This window comes from Pipra filicauda, unplaced genomic scaffold, assembly GCF_003945595.2.
Source record: "Pipra filicauda isolate LSUMZ 115617 unplaced genomic scaffold, ASM394559v2 scaffold8_size5757611_pilon, whole genome shotgun sequence".
NCBI classification, from domain to species: domain Eukaryota; kingdom Metazoa; phylum Chordata; class Aves; order Passeriformes; family Pipridae; genus Pipra; species Pipra filicauda.
Genome location: NW_024105087.1, coordinates 4,021,451 through 4,040,591, shown reverse-complemented (window position 1 = coordinate 4,040,591; position 19,141 = coordinate 4,021,451). Strand labels below are relative to the sequence as shown.

General features: G+C 36.8%; 1 protein-coding gene across 1 annotated transcript in view; it reads left to right on the top strand.

The window, feature by feature from the left end:
- Window positions 1–8,949, top strand: part of LOC113987939 (hedgehog interacting protein) — a 73,031-nt gene extending 64,082 nt beyond the window's left edge. Inside the window, exons 12-13 of the mRNA XM_027721079.2 lie at window positions 5,124–5,272; window positions 7,460–8,949. Of these exons, the coding sequence (XP_027576880.1) occupies window positions 5,124–5,272; window positions 7,460–7,653 (343 nt within the window). The 3' untranslated portion in view covers window positions 7,654–8,949. The remainder of the gene's footprint in view (window positions 1–5,123; window positions 5,273–7,459) is intronic.
- Window positions 8,950–19,141: the final 10,192 nt, after the last annotated feature.

Sequence of the window (19,141 nt, the reverse complement as noted above, 5' to 3'; positions counted from 1 at the left end):
AAACTCCTTTGTAACCACGATGGAAAAACCTAAGGATTTTTTTCAATCACATCACAGCTCACTGACTGTAAAAGTTTTTGTTTTGGTTGGGGATTTTTTTTTCCCCCTTTTTTTAAAGTCTTTCTAGCATTGGCTATTAAGGAGTTCTCACTTTTTATCGCTTTATAAGGAAAAAAAAACAGCTCAGTTTATCTTTTGCTTATTTTCTGGAGCCTGCAGGAAGCCTCTGCCGTCCTAAAGAAAGTCACACATAATAGAGCAGCTTTAGCGCAGTAAGCCAGTCTTTCCCAATTCATCAGTCAAAGTGTTATGCAAGTGGCCCCCTAAATTGATAAATTCCCACAGTGCCTGTTGACCCAGCTGCCAAGTGCTCATGCAGCAGGTGTTGTTTTCATGACCACCCTGACAGTAATACAAACTGTTTAGCAGTTGCATTGACCTCTTAGCTATTAACATTGATACAGGCTTCACTAGGGACTAGTTTTCAAACATGACAGAATTTCTTAAGACTAGAGGTCATGAACAAGTATACCATATAAGAATAAATTTGATATGCTGCTGAGTTTAAATCTTAAAAGCCATGAGTTTTTTCCACATTATTCCCATGTAGTAAATCTGGAGACAAGTAACGAGCTTTTGGCATCTCTCCCAGGACTAAAGGTATACTTTTTAATTTTAGAAGCTGTACCTGAAGAGATGCTATATTTATTCCATGACAAGCAGTAAATTTAGTCTATGACAAGGAGTGAAACAAAATTATTTTTTCTTGACATTTTCCCTTATAAAGGAAAAAAACCCAACAACTAATGCACGAATTTTGGTGATATACTTTAAGATCATTCTAATGCCTAATATCTTCTGTGCAGGTAATTGAAGCATAACATTCCATATATTTTGTATCACAGTCAGGATTTCTACGGCAGTGTGTCTCGTCTGAATCTGAACATCCAGGAATTTTGTCCGGGTTTTTGGTTTTTTCCTCACTTCAGTGGAGAAGGAGAGATTTTGATATTGTGTCAAAAGCATGGTGAAGGAATAGCTTTCTGTTCAGTACCATTGTTTTACTGCTGAATTTGGCCCTCCATTTGCATCTGAGTTACAAATAGCACATATAGCAACTAAACCACTCCGTGCATTTTTGTGGAGAGAAGCGCTAAAGAAAGCACGAAATCCTGAGCAACACCAGGATGAGTTTTAATCTATTAAAGCATGTTAGACTTTTATATGCCTCTAAACTAACAGTAGAGGCTACTTTCTTATATTAGCTACGGTAAGGCAGCAAAAATTTCTTTACTCATTGTAGAGTCAAGAATTCCCAGCTCGCTGCACACGTCAGCAAAGGGCCCCAGCCCCCAGTACAACTTTTCCTCCATGTTCCATACATTTAGAGTTGTTATACAGTTTCATGAAAGCCTGTTTTAACAAGCAAGATATACTGTACTGTACTGTATATATGAACAGCTCTTTAAGATAACTAGAATTGTACAGACCATATAAATAGTCATTATCAGCTACATTTTTGGCTGACTTTCTGTGGACCAAATAGTGCTTACTGTAAGAGTAATCAAGCTGTACCCTTTAGAGTTTTATAGATTGGGGAATACAAGGAAAAAAATTCTCTCCAGCCTAGAGTGTGGCTCCATCTATTCCCCTCCATTTTCCACATCAAGAGACACAGCGAAGCACTGGTTATATAAACAAAATCATAGGCTTGTCTAAGTGCAGGAAAGATCAAGTCCCAACAGCCCGTTTCGAGACTTATGTTACCTTCGTGAAATTCAGTTCAACTTGTGCTGAGACTGAAAATTTCCACCCCTTTCAAGCCTTAAAAAATGCAAAGTGTAAGTACTGAGGGGCAGAGACTTTCTCTCCACACACGCTGGTCCCATAACAGCATTCGAATCCTGAGAAAGTGTGGCTTTTCCTGTAGCACAGCTAAGGAAACCCAGCAATTCTCACACACAAGAAGGATTCTGCTGCAGCTGCATTTGTATTTCTCTTCTCCTAAGGCACTCTGCCAACCACAATTTTTTCCATCTTTGTTTCTACTCCACCCCACCATTAATAAATATTATCCAAGGCTGATGAGTACAAGTTATTGATTGATGGTAGAATAAAAGGCAAGGTTATATTCACAAGTACCAAGAGCAGTAGAAAATTTTAAATTATAAAAGTGACCAGCCATACTTGGCTGGATACAAAAAAAGCGTGATTTCTGCCTTCCTATCACATACAAAAAGAACCATATATTCCAGCATTATCATAGATAAATACTTTACATCTCTTAATAAAATAAATCATTATGTATACAAATAAAATATCTTTGTCATTCTCTGCTAAAGATTTGCCACTGGAGCTTGTTTCCAAGATATGCTCCAGGAGCCTGAGGTTATACTTCCTGCTAAACACAGCACTCTACTTGTGTTTGAGCAAGAAGAAGAGAAGACTCCCATTTAAAATAACTTGAAATACATGGGCTTTAATAGCGCCAGATGAAGAAAGAATCTTGCCTCCTATGCAGTTGGCTATAAAGAAATCATCTCAAATATAGATTTATTTTTTTTTTTGCCTCAGACATAGGAATGAGAAAACAGATCTTTTTCCTTTAAATCTGAACAAGTCTCCACTGAAAATCATATAATTTTGTAGAACAGTTTCCAAAATATCATTGCTTGTGAATATTGCATATAATTTTTAAGTGTAGGAACTTTTTTGACCAGATCATGTGTAACACACTCATTACTACAGAACTGGAATTCCTTACAGGTCAAAAAAATAATGCATTATATTTAAAAGACAGCTGTGGAAATATGTAAACACTAAACCTGAAAGGGTTTCAAATATGCTGTACCAAAGGTGTCAAAACATGTTTCAAAGCCCTTAAATAATACAGGACCTTCAGTGATTCTCAGAAATGGTTTGGAAATCAGAACTTAGTGCCACGCTAAAGATTCATCTACACATTCTTTCTGCCCTTAACATCTTTGGGGAACCAGTTCCTCTGTATGAATGTTTAAATAATCATGGTAGTAATTAAGATTGAGCAGAGAAAGTGCTATGGTGAAACAAACCAGTGAGCCTGTACTCTATTAGTCTTTCTCAAAGAAAAATGCAAGAAATCCTGTAGTGTACAGTTAGGAAGCTGCATGCCAAACTGGGAGGGGGAAATAAGCCCAGTCAGCTAGTGAGGGACTTCGATGACATTAGGTATGAATGCTTATTTTTCTTAAAAATTATTTTTACTCTATCTAATATTACTTTGAATGGCCCCATTGTGCATAGAAATATCTTTTCAAAATCCTACTAGAACATGGGCTTCATTGATATTTTAGAAGCTATGAGTTCAACTAGTTAATTTTATTTTCTTTAGCTTAATTTTTTCCCCTTGATATTTCTTCTGATGTTGAAATGGGGGATAAACAAGAATGCCCAATTTTCCTCCTCTTTTTTTTTTCTGTCACAGTTTTCTGCACCTCCATCATACTCATTCTTTGTCAGACTCCAAAAACTATTCTTTTCTCCACACAAGAGTATCAGTCTAGGATTTTAATATTTGACAGGGTAATCAGGGCACAAGTTGCTATTCCAGCTATTTGCACATAATTGGGGGTGTAATACTGATGTTAGTATTGTGAACAATGTTATTTTCTATTCTGTCTAATACAATTTTGGTTTGGTTTGTTTGGATTCCAGCTGGACACTTAGCCAAGCTTTCTCAAAGCTCTCCAGAAAAGTATTAGAATCTTTGTCCTGCAAATATCAAGCTTAGGAATGTATGCCAGTAGTTCAGATTTTTTTCCTCGAGAATGAGTAATTTTGTATTTGTCACTAATTAATTTAATTTACCATGATGCTCCAATTCAATTACTTGATTAGAACACTTGGGAGATCCTGACATTCTTTTCTAAACTTATTCCTGTGCAATGAAGCCTACAGCAGAGACAGAACACGGTACTTCTACTGGGAAACTGTAGCCTTGTGATGATCCTGTCAGTCTCTATCTGCTGAATTCAGACAGCAAATGTCAGTATGATGACACACAGCTAAATTTAAAACCAAACAAACAGTAAATATCTAAAAAAAACATAGTAAAAAATCAACAGTTAGGGCACACTTAAGTTAAAACACTTAAATCTTTGACACACTTGACACTGCAGAAGGAACACCACAATTACTCCTTTGTTAAGGAAGATAATGCTGTTCTTTTGTAAACAAAATAAAAGGCTACTGGATATCCAAAATATTTTGTAGAGTGGCAGAAACAGTTGCATTACATAAGACTTGACAACAAGAAGCCCAACAAAAAAAACCCAACATCTGCAATATTTGAAGTCAGCTGAACTAGAATTTCCTTTGTGCGTACATTTTACAGAATCACCTACAGAAAGGCTGAGTTTGGAAGGGACCTCTGGAGTCCAGCCCAGGGCTCAAGCAGGGACACCTGCATCCAGTTTCCCAGGACAATGTCCAGACAGCTTCTGAGTATGTCCAGTGATGGAGACTCCACAACCTCTCTGGGCAACCTGTGCAAGCGCTTGGCCACTCTCATAGTGAAAAAGTCTTTCCTGATGTTCAGGTGCTTAAATAAGCATCCCAAATGCATAATCCAAATATGATTCCATGAAAATATGGAAACAAAAAGCCAGCAGAGTAAAACTGAATTTGTAGGCAGAGGTAATACTTTTGCAGAATTATTATACATGTCCTAATGTGTGACATAAAACTTGTTCAGGTTAGTCTTCCCAGCATAAAATGGGGAAGTCTGAATCAGCTAGAAACACAAAAAGACACCATCAGATGCTGCCTGTGATAAGCTCTTCAGCAAGCTAATTTTGCCAGGTTCATGCTTCAGGAATTCTCAAGGACTATTATTCAACCTTGTAGAAGATCTCTGAAGGCAGTTATATGAAATGATAGCAAATAGCACTGTATTTTTCTGTAATGTAACGTATCATCTCTATGCTTATTGGTTTTTCTGAGGAAAAGCGCGATCCCCTTAGCACACAATTTCTCCCACTGCTAGTACCAGAACAGAGAATCAGGTCTTTAAAAAAAAATACCGAAATTTTTTCTCGTTGACCCTGATTTTTAACTGTTTGCTTGGTTTGTATATTTTTATTCAGGCCTTTAGTCCCTGAAGAATGCAAAAGAATGGCTCAGCCTGCACAGATACTGACGTCTGAATGCTCAAGGCATTGTCGGAATGGGCACTGCACTCCCACAGGAAAATGCTGCTGTAATCAAGGCTGGGAAGGAGATTTCTGCAGAACTGGTTTGTATATAGATTCATAGCAACAAGGGAAAAAAGCAGTGACATGTCATAATTTGCTTTCAGTTATTTTTTTCAGAGAAGTTTTAAGTACAGAATGCAATTAATAGCATAAATATGACATACAACAGTATTCTTATTTGTTCCACCAAGACTGTAAAATGAAAGGAAGTCAATACACATTCCTTGTTTGGACATTCAACTTCCACTTGCAGTATTATCACTGTCAGTGTCAAACAGGGGTACCTTGTCAGGAAAGATGGTAAATAAGAACTTGAAAAGTTTAGTTTTGGTACTTTTTTGATTTTGATCCTACAAAATGAAATGGCTCCAGTTTGTTAAAGAGGATTCTATGTACAACTTACCACAAAGGAGAACACTGTTGTGATCCCTTATTACAGTGATTTCATTAAGTCTTGTTGCTTTAGCTTTTAAAAGTCACTTGAAGAAACTGTGGTCAAAGTAGATGTTGGGTGCACCAGCCAAGGGGTGAGGTGAATGAACCTGGAGTGCCACAGCTGTGCTATCACTGCCCCACAGAGGCTGTGGTTATGTCTGAGCTGTACAATAACATAATGGCAGCAGAACTCAAAGGAGAGTCAGGAACAAGGATCCCACAATGGACCAGGGATAATTCCAGTTGGAAGGGCACTCAGGAGGGCCCTGGTGAAGCAGGGTCAGCTATGAAGTCCTTAAAGCCTCGAGTGCAAATTTCAGCAACCTCCAGAGTTTTAGTGATGAGCAGGAGTGACTTTGGAATGAAATGAAATTCATGAAATCACAAATGATGGATCTTAGGGCAAGAATCATGAGCTGCCCATCATACAACCCTGCAACAAAAGCAGGTTGGAGAAATTGTCCAACCTTCAATTGTCCTCACTTGTCAGAGCTTTCCTACATTCAGAAAATGAGGCCCATTCTACAGCCTTAAGTGGAACTTAAAGTAAAAAATGCCTCCAATGTGAGCATAAATGGGTCTTGAGTAATCTGTTTTGTTTAAAAAAATACAGGTTTATGGTAGGTAATTTGATGGACACAATGAACAAGAAAGGTACAGAAAACATGTAGAATGAGGATCTTTCTTTCCTGTATTCTATGCAACATTTAACAGAGATGGTCTAAGTTGGACCTCAAGCCACTATTATAATTGAAATAAGAAAAATTACCCTACGAGATATCAGTTTTGTTCTAGTGTCATTAAGAAGCATGTGGATAAAATTAAGAAACCTGTATTTATATAGTGTATTATAAATATCTGTAAATCTATATTACAGTTTATTGTAATAGATAACACTAAACAGCATAATGCCTGCAAAAAAGAAAGAAAGATACATTGTATATATCACAGTGCTATGACTCTACTCCAGAAGAAAATACCTCCACAACTAAAGTTATTATTAGTTTTGCTAACACTGGCTACAATTTAAAATAGCAGTTATATTTGAAAAGCTGAAGCAAGCTGATTAACAGAGAACTCGATAGGTAAATCATCTGTTAAAGAGAGAGGGGAAAACTTTAAAACCTATATAACTGATAAAAACTGTTGAAAAAATAACTCTGGCTCTTTTTTCACTAAATGGAATTTAATCCTGGTCCCAGGGTTAAGTGATGCAAGAGCCAAGGGAGTGCATCTCTGCTCAGTTTTAATCTGTTCTGCTAAGGAAAGAGTGGAGTGCAGAACTCTGTGTGGACAAAGGAGTTTACCTGAGATTCAGCACTTGCTGACTTGGAGATGGCCAGGTGCTAAAATGTCTCACCAACTTCAGGACTTCTTTGGGATGGCAGCATAAGAAATGGAATGAGGTAGACCACCACTGGTCTAGATCTAGGTGTGATGTGTATCTTGTTTTCAAATTATAAGATATGTGGAGCCTGAAGTCTTTTGAAATAGGTTCTCTATTCACTCCAATATCCAGTCCGAATATGGGAATTGGACATTTAAAAAATATCTGTTATTTATCAGTCTTTCATAGGTGATGTCCACTCAGACATACAAAATTACTTCCTCCCCCTAATATTTTAGAACTTTTAAAAATATGCTTTCACAACTTCTAATATTTCATTTTTTCTATTTTGTTTTTAATTTATATGCTTGCTTCATCACGACAAGGCTAGAATGTGTAACTGCATCTTTTCAGTTTGTGATGTTCTAAACAAATCAGAAAAATCACTGGGTTTTTTTCCCCACAGCAAAATGTGACCCTGCCTGTCGACATGGAGGTGTCTGTGTAAGGCCTAATAAATGCTTATGTAAAAAAGGCTATCTCGGCCCCCAGTGTGAACAAGTGGATAGAAGCATCCGAAGAGTGACAAGGGCAGGTATTCTTGATCAGATCCTAGACATGACATCCTATTTGCTGGATCTAACCAGCTATATTGTATAGTTCCTGGGACTGTTTGGAAACTACACTCTCAACGGGCATTTGTTTTGAATCCTGTCATTTTTAAAAGACTCTTATCCTGCAGCAAATACCGGTGATTTGAGTTACTTTATTAATTTAAGTATAATATCCACAAATGTGCAGAAAAATTCCTCGTATGTGTGTAAATATTCCTGTACGTCTCCACAGACGTCCCGATACCCAATATGTGCACACATACCCCATGCACACGCGCTACCACAAATACGGTTGTGCAGAGAGTGGAATCTTTTTTAATATTTATTTCTTCATGAGAAATAGTTTACAAAGCAATTCCACTGTAAAACACATTTTCGTCACAGGACTTCCCTGATGTCTTAATGGATTCTTTGATATCCCAGCAATCTCGTGTCTGTACTTATCTGATTAGAGCGGTGAGGAAGCAGTTTTCAAACATCGCCGTATAAACTGCTGGACTTAATAAAATCCAGTTGTAACAGTTTCTAAGGTGAACTGAACTACATCATGAGACAATATTTCAGAACTGCTTAATGCATTCCTATCTAGGCAATTCATTGTAAGACTGTAACCTTCACTTTCATCAATGTAACTCTATTACAGAATGTTACGCATTTCTTTATCTAGCATAGATGCAAAAATCTGGTTATCGCAGCTTAATATCAAGATTGTTTCAAGTGTTTAATAATTAAATTATATTCGCATATTTCAAAACCAGTCATCCTAGAAGGTCTGCTTTTTATCATATATTTTATTTAACGGTGGGCACTGGGTTCATGTTACATATTTATATTATTTTATTTTATTTTTATAATATAGACATCACCTAGATGAGACAGCTTTACCATGTCCTGTAAAATACTAAAGTTACATTTTTCACCAACTTAATTGGAAAGACGGGGAAAGAGAGAGCAAACACACACACTTTAATGTGTTGTGGATCTAATCTAGAAATGTATCCTTGTGTCAACTTGTGTTCATTTACGACGGATGAGAAAAAAAACCAACCGCCAACCAATCACAATAAAATTTCAGCATGTGTTAAAAGTGTCCATAAAGTGGTTTTCACTGTAACAGGACAGTGTAAGAGGTTATGCAAGCAGGCTGCTGCCAGTGTCACACTGAACAGAACGTCCCTGGCCGGGAGCTCACACGAGCACGTGCTGCCTGTGCACGGCGGCACTTGTACAAATCGTAGAGTGATTCTTGCCAAATGTGGTTCTAAATGTAAATGTTCCTTCAAGAGCTAACACAAAACTGAGTCTTTGTAAATGTATCAATAAATATGGTGTACATGCTATAGTCAGGTTTTCTAAGGTATTAAGAGTGTAATTACATGTATATGCAGAACTGGTACCCTCTCATCTCCAGCTCTAGGGTATTATTGGCAGTTTCTTTGCTCACTACTTACCATCTATCAGGTTTCCTTTGCACTATCTGGCTTTTATAAAATCTTGCCTAAGACAAGAAAACAAAATTGCCACAGTGTGCACATCCTGTGGTCCTTACAAGCAGCTGCTCATGCATCAACAATTGACAACACTTTAGTCAATGAGATCTAAAAGACTGTAGCCATATTACTCTCCAGTAGCAAAATTACCTCTCCAGGGCAGCAACATGCAACAAATTTTCCTTTATAGAAATTTGTCAGTCTTCATTTAGTAGGCATTAAATCTGAAATTACAGAGCGACTGATACTTGCATTTCTGTGTCTTACACATTCCAGCTCAGAGGAACAGAAAATTACATTTGCCTTCCATATATGTTTGCCTGGGTTTCGAGTGACCTCATGCCACATGGAAATTGGTTGAGAAATCTTGGTTAAGTGCTCAGAGAACAATGGTCTGCATTAAAAAGTGCATGCATAATTTTGCACAATGTAGATTCAACTGACAGTCCATTGAAAGACATCTTGGGATTAAATGAGCATGAAGACCAAATTGCCCTCTCACCCCAGAAAAGGGTGGTCCCTTATAGTCACACGAACACTTCATTGGCTAAGCAGTGTGACCAATCTTAAAATGAACCCTGTGGTAGCATCTGTAGGTTAATAGCAGCTCTTTGTCTCCGCTGCTTTCTGCCTTTAGTCTTTTCCCTGAATTCCATCACAAAAAGTTTTACAATTAAAAAATGTCCTGACAACCATTTTTGTAAATTGACCTTAGCATCTAATCTTTCCTTATTCAACGTGGGTGACAAAAATGTGAACTTCTCCTGAATGAGCCAGCTGTCTAAATCTGTCACATAGCGCGGTTTTATTACACTCTTCATAATCAGCAAAGCAAGAAAGTCGCTGAAGTATTTTAGCAACGTTTAAATATCTGACAGAGATAACATCTTTAACACTTTCTTCAATGAAATATATTTAAAAATAAACCCAACTTTAATTCCACTGTGACACATTATTTTCAACAACCAGCTGGGGAGATGTGATAGTTCCTTTCTCACTGCTTAGTTCCTTAAAAAATACCACAGATGGCACCTAAATTGAAGACTCACAATAATATATATGCCACAGTCATGCAGAGAAGGGATAACAATGATCTTAGAGTTTTGATCTTAATAATAAAGACAATTTAGTTTACTAGTGAAATCAGAAAATAAAACTCCAGTAAGAGCTAAGAATTAAATCCAGGCCTTATTCAAATCAATGGCAAAACCTTATATCAGCTCTGCTGCACCCAGAAATCACTTTCAAAATTTAAGCAAAATACTTCAGCTTATTTTATTTAAAAAACATTTTCTGTTTGAGTCATTCCACCAAAACTTTGAAAACTAAGAAGTAATCTAAATGAAGATTAGAGGGAAAGGGGAGATAGTTTGTGAAAGTGTTTTGTTTCATTTTTAAATCATCTTTTATATCATGGGAAAGCAAACATCTGCATTAAGCCCACATGTACATAGGAAGTCCCACTGCAAAAGAAGCATTCTCCAAAAAAAAAAAAAAAAAAAAGACACAAAAAATCCTAGCTGCTTATTTATCAAAAGAAATTATACTATTAAAAAGAGTGAGCAAACCCCAGGCCTAGCCACCCAAGATGCTGATATAAAAAGGGCAACTGCAGTAATTGCCCTGAGAATTGGCATACAAAAAAAAAAAAAAAAAGGGGTCTGTAGAAAGCCTGTTGCCAGTTAGGTCATTCTGCAGCCATTCTCACACAACCTCCGAGAGTGTCCCAGAATAAAACTGAGCTTATAAATGAAACTAGATAAATGAGGCAATTAGATAAGGGCCTCCAGAAGGGATTTTATGTATGTGCTCAAGTTGTCTCTGTCTCTGTGTCTCTCTCTCTCCTAATCTTTTATTCCATTCATTTCTTCCTTTATTCGGAGATACTGCCTCTCTGTTCCCAACACATTGTACATTTCAAGCATTCTTTGAGGCTTTCCACTGTTAAAAGAGAACAAACATACCTGTTGCAAGAAACACAACTCTATTTCTGGTGTCTGCTAGTTTTAAAACCTCTGTTTTATTATTTTGGAACAGAAAACTTTCATTTTGCTCTTTTTAAATGCCACTGATCAGAAAGAAGGTATATTATTGGAATATAAGGAGACGGAAAGATGTTATGTAAAATCAGCTCCAAATTGTTTCACTGCATTTCAGAAAATCAGTAAACTCATTTTTCTAATGTGTCCAATAAGAAATATTAACTCAAACCCTCCCCCTGGGAATAAATTCTTCCTGTTAACAGTCAGGGACACAGATGCAAACCCTTTGTACCTTTAAATCCTCACAGGTTATTATATGTCATGCAATACGTGTATGTTAGTTATAACTAAGAGGACAAATTCTGTATCACCAACATGACACCTTCTGTTTATCTCCTCCTTTCATTCACTTCTCCACATTTGGCTTTGCAGCTTCTTCCTTTCTAGAACCACAGCAAACATCAATAACCCCTGGTTGCTGCAGGTGATGCTTATTATTTTTGAAACTGCCTGACAGACACGTGCAACGAAAAGGCTTCCCAGCAGGCTGAGGCTTTTATCTTTTGATCATTCCACAGAACTTTGTTATTTTATAGTGACTTCTAATACTGTGTCTTAGCTGGATATTTACAGTTCAGGAGTACCAGTCTCACACAGCTCAGGCTCAGGCTGAGAAGTTCAGGCACAGATAGACTGAAGCTGGGGGAAGGGAGAAATCACTTTGTCACTTAACAGTCACTGTGCTTGTCAGAAAGTTACCAATTTCAATTCAGTGATCAGATGCCTTAACTGAAAAGCATAATGATATTCCTGGGATTCTGAAATATTGCTTTTCAGTATACACTTCCTATAATTTGGGATCAGAAATTAGGACCTTTTCATGTAAAATTATGCAAAATTGAGATTCTGAAAATATGAACAAGTAATTTCACAGGTGTAAAGTCCCACTGTGATAAAAATGTAATGTAATTCTACTTGTATCCATGAAATAGGCATTTATAAGATTAGGTGTACATGGAAAACACAAGTTAGAGGACATCCTGTTCTGCTTATTTTTCCTTAATTAAGTAAATTCTTTAAAAGACATTAATGTGTTTTAATTTATAATCCTTTAATTTATCTGTGTATCAGTTTATTTAGGAATTATACCATTTTGATCTTCTTTGCAACTTAAAACATGATCCTCGTCTCAGGAAAAACAGACAAAAGGAAGCCAGGAAGCGAATAAAACTCACTAATATTTTGCAATTAAAAAAAAAATAACGTTCTCACCGAAAAGGCAACCAACACTTTAAATTTATTCCGATTCAAATTTGAAGAAAATTTATACCAATTAATCTAGGTTCTGGCTAAAAAAACCTGATAAATATTTCTGTAAATAGTTTCAGGACAAAATGTTTTAGAAACATTGAGAAAATACTGTTCTGCTGAAGAGTTTGTTGTTTTCAACAACAGAGTAATTCAGTGAAATAAGACACGTACTTTTGGGGCTACAGGTGTGAAACAGCAGAAGCCACCTGAAAGTTTAGTACAGGATTACTTTAATCTTTGAGGGCCTGACTCCAAGTCCATTGATGTCAACTGAAAATCTCCTATTGACTTCATTAGTTATAGGATTAAGTCTTTAAAAGATATCCACTTAGCTGGCAGAAGATCTTAACTTCAGACATCAGTGCACACATGACCTCTCTGTGGCTGCATCTCCAGTCATTAGCCCAATGTTTTCCAGAATAAGACTGCAGATTCAGCCCTGCAATAGTTCCCTCGGCTGTTTTGAGTCCAGTATTACACAGGATGATTTTGGCAGTATTAGGTGTGTTTTCAGACCTTTTTTTTCCTGTATATGTAGTAAGGATGGTGTAACATTTCGATCAAGACTATATCCTAATCCAAAAATGTTGTTGTCGCCCTTACTAGTAAGACTAGGGAGACTGAAAGTGGTGAGAGTCCTCAGTACTGACCTGCCAGGCCTAAGCAATAACGGGGTGGGACATGAGCAGACACTCCTTAGACGTGTCCTCCACGTGGGTTTGCTGCTTGCCTTTGTTCTCATTGATTTCAGTTACAACTCTGCACACAGAATTTATTGTGCTCTAATATGTTTTCGACATCCAAAAAATCTTAGCACAGCGATTAATCCTGCATGGATTTACACTGGGCAGACTGACTAATCAGACAGTATTTCTAATGCCATTGCTGGGAAAAGAGAAATGTTACTGTTTTATAGCACAAGTGGGTCAACTGACACATCCACCTTTTTCCTGCAGTTCACTCCTGAGTTATTAGTAATTGCTATTTGGTTTATATCCTGTTGTTCCATAACCCAAAGAAAACTCCCATAGGCTTCTGTAGGAAATTTTTCTTCACATTACACTGTACGGATTGGTTTGAAAGCCAAGCGACACACCTGCTTCCAGAGCTCTCAGTACTGAAAAGATGTCATCTGGAGAAGAGTTCTATTTCTACTGATAAAAAACAACTTTCCACCTGCTACAAGTTATCAATAGGGTCCAATGTATCATATAGTAAAGTTCCTCTTATGGTCTATGAGATTTTACTATTTATTGTCATTTTGCAATGAAAAGAGAAGTAAAAAAGTAAAAAATATTTTACGTGAAAAATTGCTTTAATTCCAAGGAAATTTCAGAAAGGAGGCACCAGCAAAATATTGTGAATATACACAGTGGTTGTGTTCACAATATTCTTGGAAAGAAGGTAGAGAGAGGTGGCTGTTTTGGAGATTTTTTTTTCTGTAGGATACATTTTACTGTAGGACAAAAGGGTGTTTTGCATCACAAGGCAGTAACAATCAATCCTGTTTTCTGAACATTCCTAGGAGGAGCTGCTAAAAAGAAAATGTTCTAGGCAGTAAAAACTGGTGTGCAGATTTAACTTAATTCATATCAAGACATACCAAGACCAGAAACCATGTGGTATTAAGCCACCAGATGTATCTTGTAGTGATCTCCATTAGCACCAGAAGCAGTAACCCTACCCTGTGAATTACCCAGAAATACTATTAGCTGTCCCCCACAAAATATACTGCAGAATTAAAATGTCAAGTCCCAATTGAGAACAATTAGATTGTAATGGGAGCCAAGCAGAAAAGGAAATAGCAAACTTCAGTCACTTGAGAACATTACTGTTGTGACATTCCCCTGTTCAATTAGTTTTATTTTATAGTAGCTGTCAGGTACTGTATGTACATTTGAAATGTGGGGAAATAGCTTAGAAAATATCATTCAAACTAGGTTTAAGTATCTTCTATAAACTGTATTATACTACTAAGCATATACAGGCACCAATCTAGCAGAGCACCGGGAGCACACAAGTAATTTTAAGCATATGAGTCTCACTGAAGTCATGTGCTTAACATTATTAATATAATTAATTAAGTGCTTTCTTGGTTTGAGACCTTACAAGTCTTTGCAAGTCTACCTACATAGACTACATAAGCTATATGTGCATTTCTTCTTAGGGAGACAGCATGACTGAAGTTCACAAGAGAATTCAGTTACTGTCTGTCACAAATTCTATATATCCTGAAATAATTGCATCTTTGTGCCTCCACTTTCCATCTGAAAATTAGTCAAATCAATCCTTGTAAAGCGCTTTGAGCTCTTCAAATGAAAAGTGCTATAAAAACTACAAATTATTATTATATTATTGAACACCATGTATGTATACACACTATTATGTAATATATAATATATGTATAATGCATATAAATTCTAACAAATGTATTTGTGTAATATCTGAGAAATGGAACAGTTGTATCTGGAAGTGATAAATACATAGAGTTGGATTTATTGTTAATCTGTGGATTTAATGATTTTTTTAGACAAAAGGATGTTTAAGTGTATAATTGCTTTTCTTAATTTAATATATTTATGTAAATGCATGCCTGAAGTTCTGGATAGATAGTTATTCTGTGTCCTTTAAGCTAATAAAATATATTAAACTTTATCTTACTATATAAGGTACACCTGCTGCTTTAAATTTTTTTGTTTTAATATTTTTTATGACTAAATGCATAATTTAAAGTTCATGAAATTTTAATTTTAATCGGCTCTTTGATCCCTGCAGTAAAAGCAAAACGCCAGCATTTTATATATTCTTTGAAATGTACACTAGTCTTGTTTATATAAATTCTAAGATGCTTTCATGAAATGTGACTGAACACTGCTATTATTTTTGGAATGGGAAGTTTGGAGTGGGGTTTCCTGGATAGAAAAGTAAGGCATCCATATTGAAAAGATACCTGTGTCATTGCAAGCAATACCTGAGTGGCCATGCAGCTGGACCAAGGGGATTTCATGTACAGGTGTCTTGGAGAATTAGTTCGGTAACGACGGGAGAAACATCGAGGTCCTTTATTTGTTTTGTCTATTTAATATCTTCAGAGAAGCACGTCACCAAATCAACACACATTAAATTCAGAGGTACCATTTCCAGTGACTTAGACAAGGGCTATAAAAAATGGATGCAGTGTGGAATTCTTTCCTTCTCTCCCCACCTTAAGTAACAGGTTCTGTACCATTGAGCTCGGCACCTGAGCATACATGTGGGAGCAGGGCCAACTCAATGTATCAACCCACTGTATTTTTTTGATAAATAAGAACAATTAATCACAACACTTAAATGCCAACTGCACTTGCAGCTTATAACTGGGAGAGCAAAAACCAGTTTGGACAGGGAGCACTAAAGAGCCAAGGGCTTCTTCACACACTAAGTTTACTTTAGTGGTTTTGAAATGCTGTTGAATTAGTCTCACACGTTTAACTTACCTAAAGTCTTTAGCCTGTCCTGTGTTTATGTTTTAGGCTAAAGAATGAAGCATTACCAACTACGATATTGATGCTATCTTTACATTTCAGGACTAAGCCAAAATAATCTTGAAATTTTCATGAAATTGTTTTTCCATTTTTCAGCTAGTTATACCATTAGTGATATGGGCTGGTGGCCAGCCAGAAAACTAGGATCCAAGGAAAATTTGAACTTCACCCAAATTTGAGGATATTTGGAAACTATATTTTACTTCAGCTTTTCAGTGAATAAATATAGCAGTTGCAGCAATGTTCTTTTAAGCACATTTTCTTTAAAATTTTCTTCGTTTCAAGAAGTGCTCAGAACAAGAAAACAGCTGGAACATGGCAAATAAAAAAAAAAATAAGAAATCCATGAGGATTGTTTTGATTTTTTAGTGGGACCTATTATATTCATGTAGAAAGTAAAAGAATTCTGTGAGGTATAGTACATAATTACAATAAATACAGAGCAGCATGTAGTTCTGGTGACATCATGAGTCACTGAGTTTGCTCTTGTAATTTATTAAGACATTATGAAAACCCACTGACATATTTATATGCCTTGGAATTAACAGCTACCTTTCATTCCTTTTACAACACATCAGACATGAATTTTACTTAAAGAATTATATACACTCAGCTGTGTACAGCAAGACTGTAATTCTGCCTAGAGCTTCTGATAGTATCCTAAAGCTGAAGGGCCAAATTCTGCTCTGCATTTGGATGAGCCAAAGGAGGTATCCTTGGCCCCTTGAAAGAGGCTTGTGTGGTTTGTCAAAAGTCATCAAAACTTTCAAAAGGAATTCAAAGCTTAAATGCACAATTCAGCAGCATTTCATTTTAGTAATACAGTTACTACTGTTATATTTGATTCAGTATTTAATCACTATTCCCAAAACATACACTGAATAAGCTTCTGCCCTTTTATTGCCTTCTCTTTATTTCCACATACAGCTCTGTTCTTTAAGTCCTTCCCTCTTTATTTGTTTTCTTATAGATGTGCTGCTTCTCCATTCCAATGCACTAAACTCACTAGATATTTACAAGTTTTTAACAAGACTGATTACGGCACAAGTTCTTTTTTTCTGTTTTATTTTAACAAAAACACTAAGTAAGGGATCAGCCCCTGGTTTAACTCTAAATTAAAAATGCACCACAAGTAAGTAGGGTAGAATCTTTAAAATGCCAAAGAATCACTTCGGTCTATGTGGTTGCATTTATTTATTTTGGGGGAAGGGTTGGTTTGAGTCATATTTGATGACATGTCTACGGATGACATACATCTCTGGGCAAAGTGGGACATAGCTTTGGTTTGGAAAACCTCACTAAACAGTGGCTTTCTTGTTTGCTTGGTTTAGGGTGGTTTCTGGGGGTTTTTAAGTTCTTTTTTTTTGTTTATTTTTTTGTCTTTCAAAGCTAGGACTACTCCTGCATTTTGTCTGATTTCCAAAATTTTGGGCTAAACCAGTTGAATGAAGGGCTCTTATACTGGTTCAATGTTCAGTATTGAAAATTTCAGATATTGTCAATATTTCAGTCGTCTTCCAACCGTCGCTTACCTTACATTAGTACAAATCACTGATGTTGGTGTTGTCAGGAGGTGAAACAGGTTAAGTAGTTGCTTTGCCCTCTCACTCATTTTGTATCACTTTAAATACATCTCACTCAGAAGTGTCTGTCACATCGCTCCACAATGAAACCAGTGTCATCATACTAGTGGAGTTGTCTCCAGTTGGACACACTGGAGCAACTTCCACATGTTTCATCTTTCACTACGTACATTCCATTACTCAGAGAAGGACTGGCTGAGGGATGGAATGTAGGAGTTGTATGCCCATCCTCCACTAGATCAAGTGGTACGTTCCCCTTTCAGTATCAGAAAATTGAAATTCTGCAATACATATGCAAGCTACTTCCACTTCAGGGAAGGAGGACATACACGTGAATCAAGTGGTTGCATTTAGTTCAGGAGGTTTATAAGAAGAGATCCAAACTCTACAAGCTCCCAGGCAGTGGAATTTGTGCTTTCCTGGTCGGATGAATAGAACAGGTGCAGATACAGCTTTCAGGTCTTTAAACTACACCAGCCCAAATAAATTACAGCTACGGAGCACGTTTAGCAATTTCAAGCAAACATTAGAAATGCAATGCCCATGGTGCAGATAAAGTGCTTATGAGAAAGGTGGACGTAACATCTGTACTGGCACAGAACGCCTGTTCTACAGTAATAGCTGCAAAATGCCTCCTATAAAGCATAAGACTGTTAGTACAGCTGCAGCTTTTAATAGCTATTGAATTTCTTGATCATGGAGGCAGTTCCAGAGCAAGGGAAATGGACAAGTGAAACTATAAACTGCTATTTTACACCTATGAATGTAATATCAAATAAATGTGGTCAAACCCACTTCTATTTTTTTAAGAAATTCATCCCTAGAGAGCCTCGTGCTAGATCTTACCTAGCAAGCCATCAGAAGGCACTTATGTCAGCCTAACCCTGAGGTTTCCAAGATGTATAACTGTGCTCTCTGCATATACCTCTTGCTTATTATATCTGTAACAGAAACCTGCAGCCACACACACATGCATAATACCTCATGCATCATTTCTGCACTTGCTCAAAGCTGTTTGTTCTAGATCGATGCAAACAAGTGGTGAAAAGGTAAGCAAGAGCTTAGGTAGTTTTAAAGATGGTTCTGCAAGAAAAAAATTATAGTGAAGTCACTGAGTTGCACAGACTTCAATATAGGGAACAGGATGCAACTATTAAAGGACGCAACAGGATGCAACATGGTAAATCACCGTGGTAGCTTATTAAAATTATTCCAAAGAATACAGTAGTCTGGCATTTTCTGGGTTTTCTTATTTAAATACCTTAGTAGTAAAATGAATTTGGGTCTAAGGGGCCCCTCTGAATTACTAGAATCGTATTTACTTTGCATTTATAATTACAGCTTTTTGTTCCTGATGGAACGTCTACAGAATTATCAGATTTTCAGAATGCAGATAAACTGCATTTTAATATTTTCTAAGCTTACTGCCTTGAAAATTCTTCACATCTTCTACTAGCCTGGAGATGAAACCCATCACATAATACTCAGGCAGCAGTGACTGCTGAGACTGCACATTCACCCGAAATTACCCCAGGTGGAACACTCTCAATATCTTCAAGTCTGTCATACACAAATTAGACAGGATTGTTTTCTTTTGTTGTGTTTGTGTTTAGGACCACTTTTCCCCCCAGGAAGATAGCAGGT